This window comes from Melozone crissalis, unplaced genomic scaffold (genome assembly GCF_028551555.1).
Source record: "Melozone crissalis strain CALT ecotype California unplaced genomic scaffold, PUWL_Pcris_2 ptg000090l_1, whole genome shotgun sequence".
Taxonomy (NCBI): domain Eukaryota; kingdom Metazoa; phylum Chordata; class Aves; order Passeriformes; family Passerellidae; genus Melozone; species Melozone crissalis.
In genome coordinates this window covers 1949565-1963834 of record NW_026535867.1, presented here as the reverse complement: position 1 = coordinate 1963834, position 14270 = coordinate 1949565, and the positions used below count along the sequence as shown (strand labels likewise).

General features: G+C 41.6%; 1 protein-coding gene across 1 annotated transcript in view; it reads right to left on the bottom strand.

The window, feature by feature from the left end:
- Window positions 1-14270, bottom strand: part of MAOB (monoamine oxidase B) — a 53692-nt gene that overhangs the window by 1828 nt on the left and 37594 nt on the right. Inside the window, exons 8-15 of the mRNA XM_054291310.1 lie at window positions 12620-12779; window positions 11792-11888; window positions 11005-11058; window positions 6571-6628; window positions 5569-5666; window positions 4362-4473; window positions 2352-2414; window positions 1794-1954 (exon numbers count right to left, since the gene is read on the bottom strand). Coding sequence (XP_054147285.1) covers window positions 1799-1954; window positions 2352-2414; window positions 4362-4473; window positions 5569-5666; window positions 6571-6628; window positions 11005-11058; window positions 11792-11888; window positions 12620-12779 — 798 coding nt within the window. The 3' untranslated portion in view covers window positions 1794-1798. The remainder of the gene's footprint in view (window positions 1-1793; window positions 1955-2351; window positions 2415-4361; window positions 4474-5568; window positions 5667-6570; window positions 6629-11004; window positions 11059-11791; window positions 11889-12619; window positions 12780-14270) is intronic.

The window sequence follows — 14270 nt, the reverse complement described above, 5'->3', positions numbered from 1 at the left end:
AGTTCTTGTTCTCAGCCACACCTGTGTCTCCCTATTTCATCTTGTGCACAGGTAGCACAGCAGAAATATCCAGAACAAGGTACCAACACACTGACAAGTAGGCACTGAGGTTTTGGTAGGTGGATTTTTATTTTTCTTACTTCTCCCCCTACCCCTGCATACTGCCTTCTTTCTATATTCTTTTTTTTTTATTTATTTATGAGCAGTACCAAGCTGTGGAGAGCAGAGGCATTTGCACGTGACTCTGCAATCCACAGTTCCCTTTGATCTCACTATCATTCAGATCCCTTATTAGTTACCAAAAGTGCACAGTCAGTGCAACACAGCACAGCAGGCAGAAGTGGAACTGCTAATCCCATCAATATGGTAGTTAGGAAAGACCAAAACTCTAAATCAGCAAGACTGTGCTCAGCATGAAGCAAGAATTTGGGGGCAAATAAGTTGGGGTTTTTTTTGTTTTGTTTGTTTTTCTTTTATTTTGTTTGTTTAACACCACCCCTAAATTTTCAAGCCCATTGTGCCCTAGCAGGCAAGAGACAGCCTCAAGGTGCTCACAGGGACAGACAGACTCCACTGGACAGGAGCTCTGCTGTGCCAGGCAGCTGTGGTCACATCTGGGCAGCCTGAAATTCAACCACATTGCCAAACACAGCAGAACTATTGTCCTTTAGCTCACTGTAGGACATTTATGCCACTGGAAATGCCACCATCCTATGGTTACATAATTCAGATGGATAAATTTAGCCTGGCTTGTCCCTCAGGTGCTCCCTGGGTAAGAAATAAAAATACTAGTAGTTTCTTACTAGGCTTGCATTAACTATCTGATTATTCTGTAAGCTATGGGTTTCTTTTCTCAGTCTACCCCACAGTAAGGCAGAAATCCTTTGTTTACAACTAGAGATTTTGTTGTACAGTACAGTACAAATATAGTCCGTGGAGACTTGGGGTTCAGGGTCTGGTTCAACCTAAGAGTAAAACCAACCAGAAATCTCACCAGAAAAGGCTTCAGAGTGGTATTTCATCACTTCTGTTCTGAAATCTGGATTAAAATTTCAAGGTGATAACACTTGGTACCCCAGAAACTCAAAAACCAAGAAGTTCCTGCTAGAAGTAGGGCTGGACCCTAGGAGTTCTTTTTCAATAGGGATCCCTTTACTATATCCCTTCTATCTTGCCTATTTTCTCTACTGTTTTCATCTCTTCCTCAGGTTTTGGAGGCAGAAAATTACATGGGAAAAGAGAGACAAAAAGAGAGAGGAAAAGAGAGAGGAAAAGAAAAAAAGAGGAAAAGAGAGGAAAAAAAAGAGGGAAAAAAGAGGGGAAAAAGAGGGAAAAAGGAGGAAAAAAAGAGGAAAAAAGAGGAAAAAAAGAAGAAAAAAAGAGGAAAAAAGAGGAAAAAAGAGGGAAAAAGAGGAAAAAAGAGAAAAAAAGAGGAAAAAAGAGAAAAAAAGAGGAAAAAAGAGAAAAAAGAGAAAAAAGAGAAAAAAGAGGAAAAAAGAGGAAAAAATAGGAAAAAAGAAGAAAAAAGAGGAAAAAAGAGGAAAAAGGAGGAAAAAAGAGGAAAAAGGAGGAAAAAGGAGGAAAAACAGAGGACAAACAGAGGACAAACAGAGGACAAACAGAGGACAAAAAGAGGAAAAAAGGAGGAAAAAAGAGGAAAAAAGGAGGAAAAAGGAGGAAAAAAAAGAAAAATAGAGAAAAAAGAAAAAAGATTAAAAAAAAGAGGAAAAAGAAGAGAAAAACCCTTTGAAAAAAAGGAAAATCTCTCAATTGTGAGGCATTGAGCTGGCACCTTTTTTCAGTTTCGAACCAGGAGTCCCTTTTTGTAGGCAAACAACCCAGCTGCAGCCACAGAGGTGAGGAAAGTGGAAAATCCAATCAGCTTTAGCAGTCCTGGCACAGATGGCAAGTTCCTCTCCCAGAAGGTTGTGGTGATGGGCAAAGCTGGCACATCCTGTGGGGAGAGCATCCATTATCCACATACATCTCCACTGTGGGGAGGGATATAAATCAAGTTCTGTTCTGCAGCAGGAACAGAACTGGGTTAAAGCAGTAATATCTTATCAAGAAGCACTACATCCAGATTTTCTGCTCTGTTAAAGGGAGGAACACACACATGGAAAGGATTCACAGCCCAGTTCAGAACTGCAGCTCTTTCCAATCCTCCCTTACAGGCTTGTCACATGGGTTTCTCTCCTCTTCCTTTTTTAGGGAAGGGAAATTTTGGTGAAAAAGGGGAAGTTTTTTGTGGCTTTGATTCAGTGAACTTATATAAAAACAGACAAAAAATTTATCTCATCAGAAAAACAGCAGAAAAAACCCCAAGCCATTTTATCTACATAAGTACTTACAACTGATTCAGGTTCTGGCTTCCAAATTTCACTGTCTGGAATTTTCCTCATAGCAAACAGTATCTGAAAACAAACAACATTCTCAATAAGTACCACTGATTCTTCAAGACAGAAAAAAAAATTGGCTTCAACTGTTGTTTAAAAATGGCATAACTGAGCACATAAATCACAGTGTATTCCAATTTTAAAAGAAAACTCAACCTTTTACAACTTATTTCTGGAAAGGGCTGATAATTAATAAGACACTCCTCCTAGTGGAACACAGAAACAGAAAAATCTCTTTATTCTTAGTTAGTCCTTGCAAGATATTGGAATTTGGCCAGTCCCAGGGGAACAGGATAAAGTGATTATGACTAAGAGTTAAGCAGGCACTCATGGCAAAGCGAGGCATGAAGACACCAGCTACAGGGAACAGCTTGTTTTGCAAATTTTATCCTGATGTAGGAAGAGGAACAGTATCCTGGGAGTGATGACAGACCACTACTTTCAGCCAGAGAAAAGCAAAATTAAAACTAAAACCTTTGCAATGAGAAGTTCCCATTCAAAGAATCAAAGACAGAGATCAGTAGGATAGCAAAGACTGTTTGAAACTATATTCAGAGAAGATAACAAGATTAGTTTCTTCTACAGTGAAATAAAATGGAGATGGTGATAAAAATGTTTTCTCTCTTCCAGGCAATTGGAGATATAAGATTTAACATCTTTTACGAGGGGCTTTTAGTGTAGACAAGACTCATGGATAGTGTGAACTCTTCAATGCAGAAGACTGAGAAACACTGAATTTTCAACATGTTTTCCTTTCATAAGTAAATAGCAAAGGAAAACATCAAAATTTTTACCAGTCAAGTGCACCTATTAATCCTCTGCTGAAGAGGTTCTCCTGTGTTATATTAGAGGTCATGAGACCTCTGGATCTTTTCAGGAGCACCTTAGGTGTAACTTTCTCAAATAGGATAATTTATGAACAATTGATCTCTGTCTCTTGGGCATGGGCATGGGCTAGATGAACTCTCCACATTCCTTCCAGGACAATTTGTGTTCCTTGACTGGTTTTCAGCCACAAGGTTCCCTTCACCTCATAAAAAAAAGATTAAATTTCGTTTGCTGCTCCATAAATTCTAATGTTCTGGAAAATACTCAGGAAATTGGCATTTTTTCAGAAGAAAATTATCTAAGTCCTTGTTTAGTGACTCTTTGTTAAGGCTGTCTCAGTGGAACATCACTGTGTTGGAAATGCTGAGTGTGTGGAGTGTTGGAAAGGCTTGATGTGCAGAGTTGCAGGACTGAGCTGCTCCCTGCTCTGACAGCCAGGATCTCTCAGTACAGTGATTAACAGATTTGGGAGGAAAATGACTGGGGGACAGTTTGGGACTTCTGTAAAAGAAGAAAGAATTTAATCCTAGAAACAAAGGGAAAGTTTGACAAAATAGCCAGTCCCCTTCCTAACATTCCAAATCTAAGTGCAAAACCTTCATCCTTTTTGAAGTCAATCCCCTCTGCAGGGGTTTGCCTCAAGATTCAGAACACCCGAAGCTGTCAGCACTCAGTTCTCATTTCCCCTCTGTCACAGACATCTTTTATGAAAAATCCTTTCCTTAAGATTTTTCCTCCTGAGAAGCTGAGAGGCCTCAGGAACAAAATGTAAACAATGATTATCTGCTGCTGTGGAATGCAACAGGTGCATCTGGGATTGGGCCGTGTTGGATGTTTATAATTAATGGCCAATCACAGCCCAGGTGGCTTGGGCTCTCTGTCCGAGCCACAAACCTTTGTTATCATTCCTTCCTATTCTATTCTTAGCTAGCCTTCTGATGAAATCTTTTCTTCTATTCTTTTAGTATAGTTTTAATGTAATATATATAATAAAATAATAAATCAGCCCTCTGAAACACGGAGTCAGATCCTCGTCTCTTCCGTCATCCTCAGACCCCTGCGAACACGGTCACACCCCTCCAACCACAAGACCTTTTATTTTCCACAGGACATTTTACAGTGTCCCCTGATCTGTACCTCTCTGGCTGCTCTTTCTCCAGCCTGGACAGCCCCCTCCATGTACCCACTCCACTCAGTGGCTGTCTCTGTGCCAGCAAAATAAATCCTGCCAACGGGCTGCCGAATGATCCTGGAGGGGGACAAGCACAAAGTCACATCAGTTGCGTAAGGAGAGAACTGAAATAGCTGGGTTAATGCTGGAATAAAAATGTTTTAAATGACAGCAAGCACTTGAAGATAATAGCACTGGGTGAGTGGAGCTGGAGGGGGAGTCTGGGTTGCATTTAATTTCTTACATTGAACACACCAGTGTTCACATTTTTGAAATGGTTACACTGTTCACAGGTGAAAATGACAGCTACAGGTGAAAAGGACAACTATTTTGAGATGAGACTTACAGTGTCTCACAGTTCCAGCCCATGGCATAAGTACCAATGCCAGGCATTACTGGCACAGTGCAGCATTCTGAAATATATCCCCATAATATTTGAAGCAATAAGTAAATAAACAAAAAGCATTGTTTTAACTCTATTTTTGCCAGAATCTGTAATAATTATAATTTTAATTATAGGCCTCCATAAGCTCTTTGTTACAAGGCTTTATTGCTTTAAGTTACTTTTAAATTATAAGAACTTAAACTTCAAAAGTACAGCTCCCCTACCACATTAAAACCTGTGCATCTAAATCAAATCTTCAGTCTGAAGAAAGTCTTTTTCTTCTTGGTAAATCTTATTTTCATGCCAAAAACTTAAGTGGGAGAGGACTGTATACAATGGCATGCTGATCACTATATTAAGCTTTCACTGCTAAAAAGAAAGGAATGGTTCAAAGAAATCACTCATTACCATTAATGTCAGCAAGAACTAAGTCTCTGACAGTTTTTTTAATCATCAGCTAATGGAGTGATTGTAATGGTTACACTGATCTCAAACATCCAAAGCCATTTTTGTAAGCAGACTATGGAAGCTTCCCAATTCCCTTCCCAGAACTTCCTGAGCTAAACTCACCAAATAACAGGAGTGAATAAAAGCCCCTCATGATACTGAACTCATCCATCATAAGGCCCAACAGAGACAAGTGGAAGGTTATCCCATTTCAAACATCCCTCGGTGATCTTAAAGGTATGAAGTGAACAGTGACAGAGGATTTATGACCCTTTCTGAGGATATTTATTAACTTGGTCTTATCTTAGCACTCCACAGCCCACTATAAATAGACACTGTACCTTCCATACTGAGTCATTATGCCTGGTGGGAAGTAGGCTGTGTAGCAGCCCCCAGAATACTGCTCTTCACACCAGTTCTTCTCTTCATAATGCACAGGCTGTAAAACAGAGATTAATTCACTCAGGGAAAGGACAGAGTCTCGAGGAAGTTAATAACAGAACTGAGGAGAGAGCAGAGAAGAACAGTTTATCATTTGTTGCATGTCAACATCTGACAAGATGAGCACATTTAACAAATCTCTTAATGCAGCATGAACTCAACAGAATAAGCCCTGAGTTTTTAAAAATAAGAATACACTGTGTAAAAAACTAGTTAATCTGGCCATTGTAGAGCACAATCCTCTTAATCTGTCAATGTTAATTTATGATTTGTGCACATACTTTGAGCCATGTAAAGCAAAATTAACCTCCAGTGTATACAGTTGTAATGTGTACATTGGGTACAAATATACACTGTTAAAAATGCAAAGTGTGGCACTTGCATGGTTCTGTGTACAATATCATTGTGTTGAAAATCATTTGTTCTCCAGATTGGTGTCTACAGCTTTTAACTCTGTAAAATTGTTCTTAAAAGTACAAGTGGCAAAAATCACATAATCTAAGTGTGAGATCACACAAACCCTAACAGTCATTTACCTTTACTGGAAAGAGAAGGCAAGGGAAGGGCAAAAAAAAACCAACCCAAAGCATGCAGAATGGATTTTAACAACTAGTAAGAGAGAAGATACAACAAGAACAGAGAGGGAAAGCCTGTCACCTGTGACAACAGCTGAGGTTTAAGGTGGCAAGCACTGAGAATCCCAGCCATGGAGCTGGGCAAGAATATATCAACAAAACCACCTTTTAATGTTTCATTAATGTTCATAAAGATCTTTCTTATCCTCACTGTCAAACCCAACCCAAGGCTGGCCATAATCTTCTCTCCACTCCCCTGGTTGGCAGCAAATGCTCCCACAGCTGGTGCCTTTCCCAAAGGTGCCTTTCCAGGGATTTTGTGCTTACGTGTAAAGCTTCCTCTGATCCCAGAACCTTTGCATAGAGCTCACACAGCCTCGTCTTCCTGAGAGAGAAAAGCAACAGAACACTTCAGTGTGAGGAAAGAGAAAACAAATCACTTCTAATATACCCTGCCTCTAAGAGGACAAGTATTGTATCTGCTTGAATTTGAGGTTCCAGCTTTTTAGGATTTATCTCAATTCATCAGCCTCTGGATCACTAAAAATAACCTGAGCTCCTGTGCTGCACAAGTGCTGGTTTTCCAGCAGTTTTGCAAGCTGTTGTCTTAACATAACTCCAGCAAACCCTCAAATTACCCAAATGGTCTCCAGCCTGTCAGGAAAAAAGTAGTAAGGCATTTTTTGTCACATAGTCTAACTTACAGTTTGTTCCTATAGTATACTGCAGCTCTCAGGGAATCAGTACTTCATTTCTGTTTATATAAAATTTCCTCCTGTTTTAAGTCTATGAGTCTATAAATCACTGAATGTACTTCATTCCTGAGTCTTACTCTTAGCCATGCTGCACCAATTACCAAAAGCAAGAGGATCAGGATGAAATAACAATTCTGGAAAGCAAGCACAGCTCTGGAAAGACATTTACTTCTGGAAGAAAATCCAGTGCTCCACAAAAAGCCATGCTGGGCACAGAAACACAGGAGGCCCAGCTCTGAAACTGTGAGGACTCCTCTTTCAGCTATAAAAGCATGTGAGGAAACCACACATGATTGCTGCAAGAAGCAACCTAGCTCTACAGGAGCCCAGCTATGAGCAGCTGAACTCAAAGCCATGGAAAGAGGATGAAGAGAAACAGGATGACTTGAAGGGCCATGAAGGTGCCCTCACGTGCAGGTTGGAGATTGAACAAGAAATGAAGGTTGCTATAGCTCAGGAGGAGCTGTGGCCCTGGGGTGGTACTGCTGCTGGCTGGTGTCAGCCCAGCAGCAGCAGGGGGAAGGAAACAGCTCCTTCCTTTTGCCCTGGGGCACAGGACCAGGGTCAGCCTGCTCCAGAAGCACTGACAGGCCAGGAAGGCTCAGGCAGCTCCAGGACCTGCATATGAACATTCCCCTGCAGTTCAGGGGTGACACAAATCCAGTCACAGCCATAAGGGAAAGGGTGATTTCCCAATTTCTCCATAAGTGAGGTGAGCACTGTTCCCTGCAGACCATCAGCACCTACCCAGCGCCTGAACAGAGCAAAACCATTTTAACAGCAGGGTCCAGCCAAGCCTCTGCTGGTGTCTCACAAATGCCATCAATTCCTCCTTTCAGGGCAGGTCAGAAACACCACAGGGCTCCACAGGAAAGTGAGTTATCACCTTGGGACCCATCTGCTCCTCCCAGCACCATGCTAGGGATGAGAAAGACCCCTCTAGACCTGCCTGTGCCTTGTCCTTTTTCCACAATGACTTGTAGACCTGTCACATTCACATTTTCTGAAAAATCCCTTCGCCCAGGACTTTTCTCCTGGGAAGCTGAGAAGCCTCAGAGAAAACGGAAAACAATTCTTATCTCATTTGCTTCTCCTGTGCCATGCTTACATGTGGAATGTGTTTGGAGATTGTTTACCCACAGATGATTGTTTCATTGGGTTTCTGTGAATTGTTTTGACTCAATGGCCAATCAGGGTCAAGCTGTGTTGAGACTCTTGAAAGAGTCATGAGTTTTCATTATTAACTTTTTAGCCTTCTGTAAGTATCCTTTCTGTACTCTTTAGTATGGCTTAGTATAGCATTCTTTAATATAATATAGAATCCTAAAATAATAAATTAACCTTCTGAGAACACGGAGTCAGATTCATCATTCCTTCCTGCCACGGGGGTCCCTGCAAATACAATACAGACCCTCTAGGGAGCCTGGAAATGGCACACCAGTGACAGGTAGGTATTGTCACTTGTGGCCAACTGCAGGGCTCCATGAAGGTGCAAGTTCACAGCTGTGTGCTGAGTGCACTGCAAACACAGATTAGCTAGTTTAAGATAGCTGTGCAAAGGAAAATATTAAGCTTCAGGTCAAGGGCATCTTCGGACTCTTAAGAAGTGCAGACATTGGAAGAAATTAGTCATCAGTAACAGGGTATTATTTGACAAGAAAAAAAAACAAATGAACAAACAAAGCAAAAAGCAACAGTTTCTAAAGGATTGAATTGTATCAAGATAAATCAATCACTGAGAACATTACCCCTAATAAAAGCAACCTTTGCATCTTGCTGGTGTCTCTGCAAGATCTGCATTTTTTGTCCTAGTGAAGTTTAAAGAAATTCTTATTAATGGACTTTTAGTCAATGGTAGCATGGAACATAATAGCACTACATGCAGTAATATGCAGTGAGTAAAATCCCCATTTCTTGGCTTTGGGCTCAGCTGTGAAATTGCTATAAGCACTAAATAAGAGGAATGTTATGTCTGGTGGTACCAAGGTAGGCTCCTGTTGAGAGTCACACTGTGCCCAGTGTGGAGGAAGTGCAGACACAGCTCCTTTCCTGATCTCTTACTCCTCATCAGCATGTGATGCCATGGCCTTCACGCACAGCTCTGAGAGGCTGGGCACAATCTCACCCCTGCCACCTGACCTGGGACTGGCACGGCTGGAGACAGCAGTGAAATTCACTCCCTTCAGTCTGGCTTAGCTGCAAAAAGATTTCCATCCTCTCCCACAGCTTCCAAGTCATGATTTAGGACAGCTGCCACAGACTCTACATCCTACTCTGCATTGCCAAGGATTATCAAAACCCTCACCCTGTCCTCAGCACCATGAAGGGAGAGCCCAGGCTATGTTGAACACAGCATCTCAGCAAGGTTCACCCTCTGCAGGGTGTCACAAGAAGCTTGTGCTCAGAACAGATTCCTCCCTGCAGCATCACCGCCCTCATCTAAATTATACAAACTGGTTGCACCCTAAGTGTACAGTGGGAGAAGGTCTGGGCTCATGTTCTGCCTTCTCCTGCACCCCAAATTCCACTGGAAGGAGGGTTGTGCTCTTGGGGAGGACAGGAGCTGCTCCTGCCGTTTCTGGCTGTGGCCAAGACTGCTGGAGCCACAGGCAGCCCTGCTCCAGGGTACAGCCAGCACATTCCTGAACCATTCTTTACCAAAGTCCCTCCTAGCCCAAGGTTTATTCCACAAAAGAGTTGAAAACTCCTGTATAAAACCTGGCTGCTGGCAGCAGCAGAGTCAGGTAATTGTGCCAGTGCTTTTAATGGCCAGGGAAAAGGATGGAGCCTTGCAAACAGCCAGGACAGACCCAAATTTCACAGAAAGAAAAGCCGTTTTCAAGGACTGCAAATGCTCAGTTGTACTGAGGGTACTGACACACAGTGTAAGACACCATTTGGTGTTCAGGATGGCTCAAAATTTTGGGCACACTGGGTTTCAGAATACCCACATGACTTTTATCATCTGGCACCTGCTGGGCCTCTGTCTCAAGCCTCAGTGCTTGTCCATTCCTGCCAAAATTAAAAGGGCTCTGTGGTACCAGGCTATCATTTGAAAAGGCTGGGACATAAACAGCTTCATTTAGACCCATTATCCCCAGACTGCCAGACTATCTGAGATGACTGCATCTTCTCTAGTTAGACCAGTTATTACTGTAAAAATGTTTACTTGGGCACACTGCTCCTTTATCATATTTTAAAATCAAATGTATTTTCTCCCTGCCAAACCAAGGCTCCCCTCATAATCCACAGTTTCTACTTGCAGCTTTCATTTGATCAGATACAGTGAATCAGTGTGATGGAAAATAAAAAATCATTACTTTATGAATTCCATTTTAGTAATATACCAAAGAGCACTACTCTATGAAGGGATTTGTTTCAAGAAGACAGTAAAATGACCTTCATCTGTGCCTGAAGGGCAATTTTTTCCCCACACTGAGGGTCCAGAGATGGAGGCAGCTTTCTGACCCCTCAGTGATGCTGAACCTTGCTCACAGAAGCTACAGGTTCAAGTTGCACTAAGTTAGAGATACTGAAAGGACCCTCCAGGGTAAACAGAAAATAAAGATAAAATCAAACACAGAGGCCAAACCTTTCCCTTCTGACGAGCTTTCCAAGAGCTCAAAGCACCTGCAGGAAGCCAGGGAGGCAGCAGTGGGAGGAGGAGGCTGGTCCTGGACAATTTCCACCAGAATATCTACACTGCTTTCAGATTGAGCACCTTGGAGCTGTTCCTTAGAAATAATCACATATACAGAGAAGCCTTGTGGGAAAATAAGAACCAGGACCAGAGAGTTTCCAAAGGGCAAGAGCTGTGTGGGAATTCCATGGGTCCTTCATCCAAAACCAAGTAAGGCATCTTCTTCCCTAATGTCTGCCTACTGGCACAAGCTTACAGACAACTCCTTCAAATCAGGGCATTTTTTCCCTAAATAATAATATTTTTTTCCCCTAATAACAGAATTTTGACTCGAATTCCACCCAGATCTCCAGGGTTTGTGCTTACCTTTCTTCTTTGGTGAGACCTGTCAGTCTTCTGCACTTCCGAGCAAGAATAAAGCTGGAAGACCACAAACAATTTACTCCATTATGCTGCTACATCCCCTGCATTATTTAAAATGCCAATAACTTAGGATGAGGTGCTGTGATTCACAGTAATAGCTTTAGGGTCTCTAATAAAAACATCTATTTCACCTTTCTGCATAATGCTCTACCTGCTGCTTGCAGGACTCATTTAGGAAGGAACCACTCTGAAATTCATGTTAGAATATTTGCATGAGCTGTTTCCCAATTACTTTAATTTCATACAGCCTTGGGTGCAGGCATATAGCAATGAACACAACACCTGGGATTGAGCTGGAAATAGTTTTTTAATAAAACTTTTAAGACTGATCATATTCTCTGGTTGCTAAAATAACCAGAAGAAAATAAAATTTAATTCTAGAAAACAAATTTTCATTTAAAGAACTGAAGTACTTAGAAGTACATTTTTGCAATCACCCTCTTTTTCTTCTCTTTCCCTTCTCCAAGTTTGTAATTTGCCACACACAAAGGCAAAAGATTACAGTGATAAAAAGTAGAAAGTTAAGTAGAATTTAATTTTTTTAATTAGCAATAAAATCATAGAAAAAAATTTTGAAGTAAAACAATCCTAGAACATCACCATGCACTGAGAAACTCAACTTTTAAATATTTTTAAGTATTTTCTTTCAAAAGTATCAGGTTTTCCACTTGTTGCCTCTATGACAAAATAGAAAGCATTAACTAGAGAAGACATTTTCTTTATTCCTTACCCTATTATGGCAGGAAAGCTGCCATCAGGCTTAGTGTCATCAAGTGTTAGACCAATTGCAGCTTCCTCATCTTCAATGATCATGGTACCACAGTACCCTGGTAAGAACAAGGTGGAAAAGCAGCCATGACTCAAAACACAGGAGCTTCCAAGAAGTTGTAAAATACTCAGTCACCTCCTGCTTATCCATCCCAAACTAATAGCCAGAACATGTCAGGATCCAGAACCCTCAAGTTTATTTACAAAGGTGAGGGTGGGTGATATTTATAGGCAAATAGATGTGGGCTCATTACAGCCATTAATGAGAAGTGGGTGTTGCTGCATTGCAGTTTGCCTTGGATTCAGTGAATTCCAAAGGAGGAGTCATGATGGAAGAATTCAGCATGTCAGAGGAGCCCAGGATGACCGGCCCTGCTGGAGATGTCTGTGGGAAGCCATCTTCAGTTAACGCTGACCAGCCCATCCAGAAAGCAGCATTTTTGCAGACCCTTCCATCACACATCACTTGTACCTCCACAACCCTGCACAAGTGAGAGGGGCTCATCCCATACCCAGGTGCCACTCAGGGAGAGGACCACAGAACAACCAAGGCAATAAGCAACAGGAATGAATTCTCCCTTCATGACTATCTCCTTTTCTCATTCCCTCACCCTCCCTCTCCTCCCATCCAATCTCTCATGTTTCTCTCACAGGGGAAGGCAAAAAAGGCATAGAAGAATATGAAGTCTCCTTCTGAGGTTTAGCATGCTCTGAACAGAGTCTGTCCTGTTGCCAGGTACTCTCCTCCCTCTCTCTGTCACTACTATTCCTTTCCATTAAAATGCAATACCCTTCTTCCTCCAGAAAGTTTCCTTGTAGTATACGATGCATTTGATGACTGAGCCCATGGGGATTCTGTTGATGAGCTGGTTCCTCATTGGGGGCAAAGGTGGGTTGAAATGAATCTTCAAACAGAGAGCTGGGGGAATGGCACTGATCACGTATTTTGCCTGGAAAAGAAAATATCTATCAGCCAAATATATTCTCCCCTGTGGCATTCACATTCCCTGAAATAATCCCTTCGCCCAGGATTTTTCTCCTGGGAAGCTGAGAAGCCTCAGAGTAAAGGAAAACAATTCTTATCTCATTTGCTTCTCCTGTGTTTTGCTCATGTGGAATGTGTTTGGAGATTGTTTACCCACAGGTGATTGTTTCATTGGATTCTGGTGTGAGTTGTTCTGACTCTTTGGCCAATAAGGGCCAAGCTGTATCAGGACTCTGTAAAGAGTCACGAGTTTTCATTATCTTTTTAGCATTCAGTAAGTACCCTTTCTGTATTCTTTAGTATAGTATAGTATCCTTTAATTTATGTTAAAATATTATATATTCTTTAATATTTAGTATTCTTTAATATATAATAATATAAATTAAAGAATAATATATATTAAAAATATAATATATAAATATATTAAATGTATATATTTTTTGTAAAGTAATAAATTAGCCTTCTGAGAACATGGAGTCAGTTGCATCATTCCTGCCTTCGTTGGAGCATTTCCAGCAAATACAATACTCCACTACTTCAGCCCAGGTGTACTGCCCTAATGGTCTTGGAGGACATATGGGGAGGCTGCAGGGTGTATCTTGTGGAGCAATTTTGGCATTTAGCATAAGAATTGCAAAACTAAACCCTCACAAAATGCTGCTCATTAAATAACAAGCAAGCATTACACAAACAGCCATATGTTCAAATGATGGGCAGCTGCCCTTCCCTTGGTGTTTAAAAGAAGGCACTGTGCTCTAAGAGTCCACCAGTCTCCCATCCATCTGGACTCCTCTGTTACAACTTGGAAGCAAAGCTTGCAGTGTTTTTCACTGAAAGTTTGTTGCTAAATTACATTTTACACCTTACAATCACCCTCTAATTCAGAAGGTAACTGAACACAAAGAGATGCCAGGAAAGGAAAAGTCTGAACCCACACTTTGCTTTTAGGCAGCACTTTAAAGGTCTGTTAACTGCTGCTACTTCGGGACAATGAGAACCTGTGACTTTCTGTCACAGCCACTTAAATCTCTGCTGTATTTTTGTACTTTGGAGAAGTCAAAAAGGAAAAGCTAAAGGTTTTGTAGCCAGCACTAATGACTTCTTAGTGGACATGTGTAAGTCTCTGTCTGAAGTTTCCCTCATCTGCCTCACGACTGTCATGAAAGGGACAGAGATTGGGGACCACTGAAGAAAAAGAACCCTCGTCTGAAATTCTGGTCCTGCTTGCCAAGGACCCTGAGGCCTGAGCACACCTTCTGATATTTCTAAGCTATTGTTCACAGGTGTGTTTGCTGTATGCTACACTGAACCTGGTGAAAGGAGAAAAGGGGCACTTTGCCCTTTTGCAACAACAGACCTGGAATTTTTTCCACCTCTCGGCCTGACTGGACTTCTCCTGAGGTTTGGTTGGTCCCCACAGCAGACCCCTCACCTGTCTTACAACCGCCGTGACAGA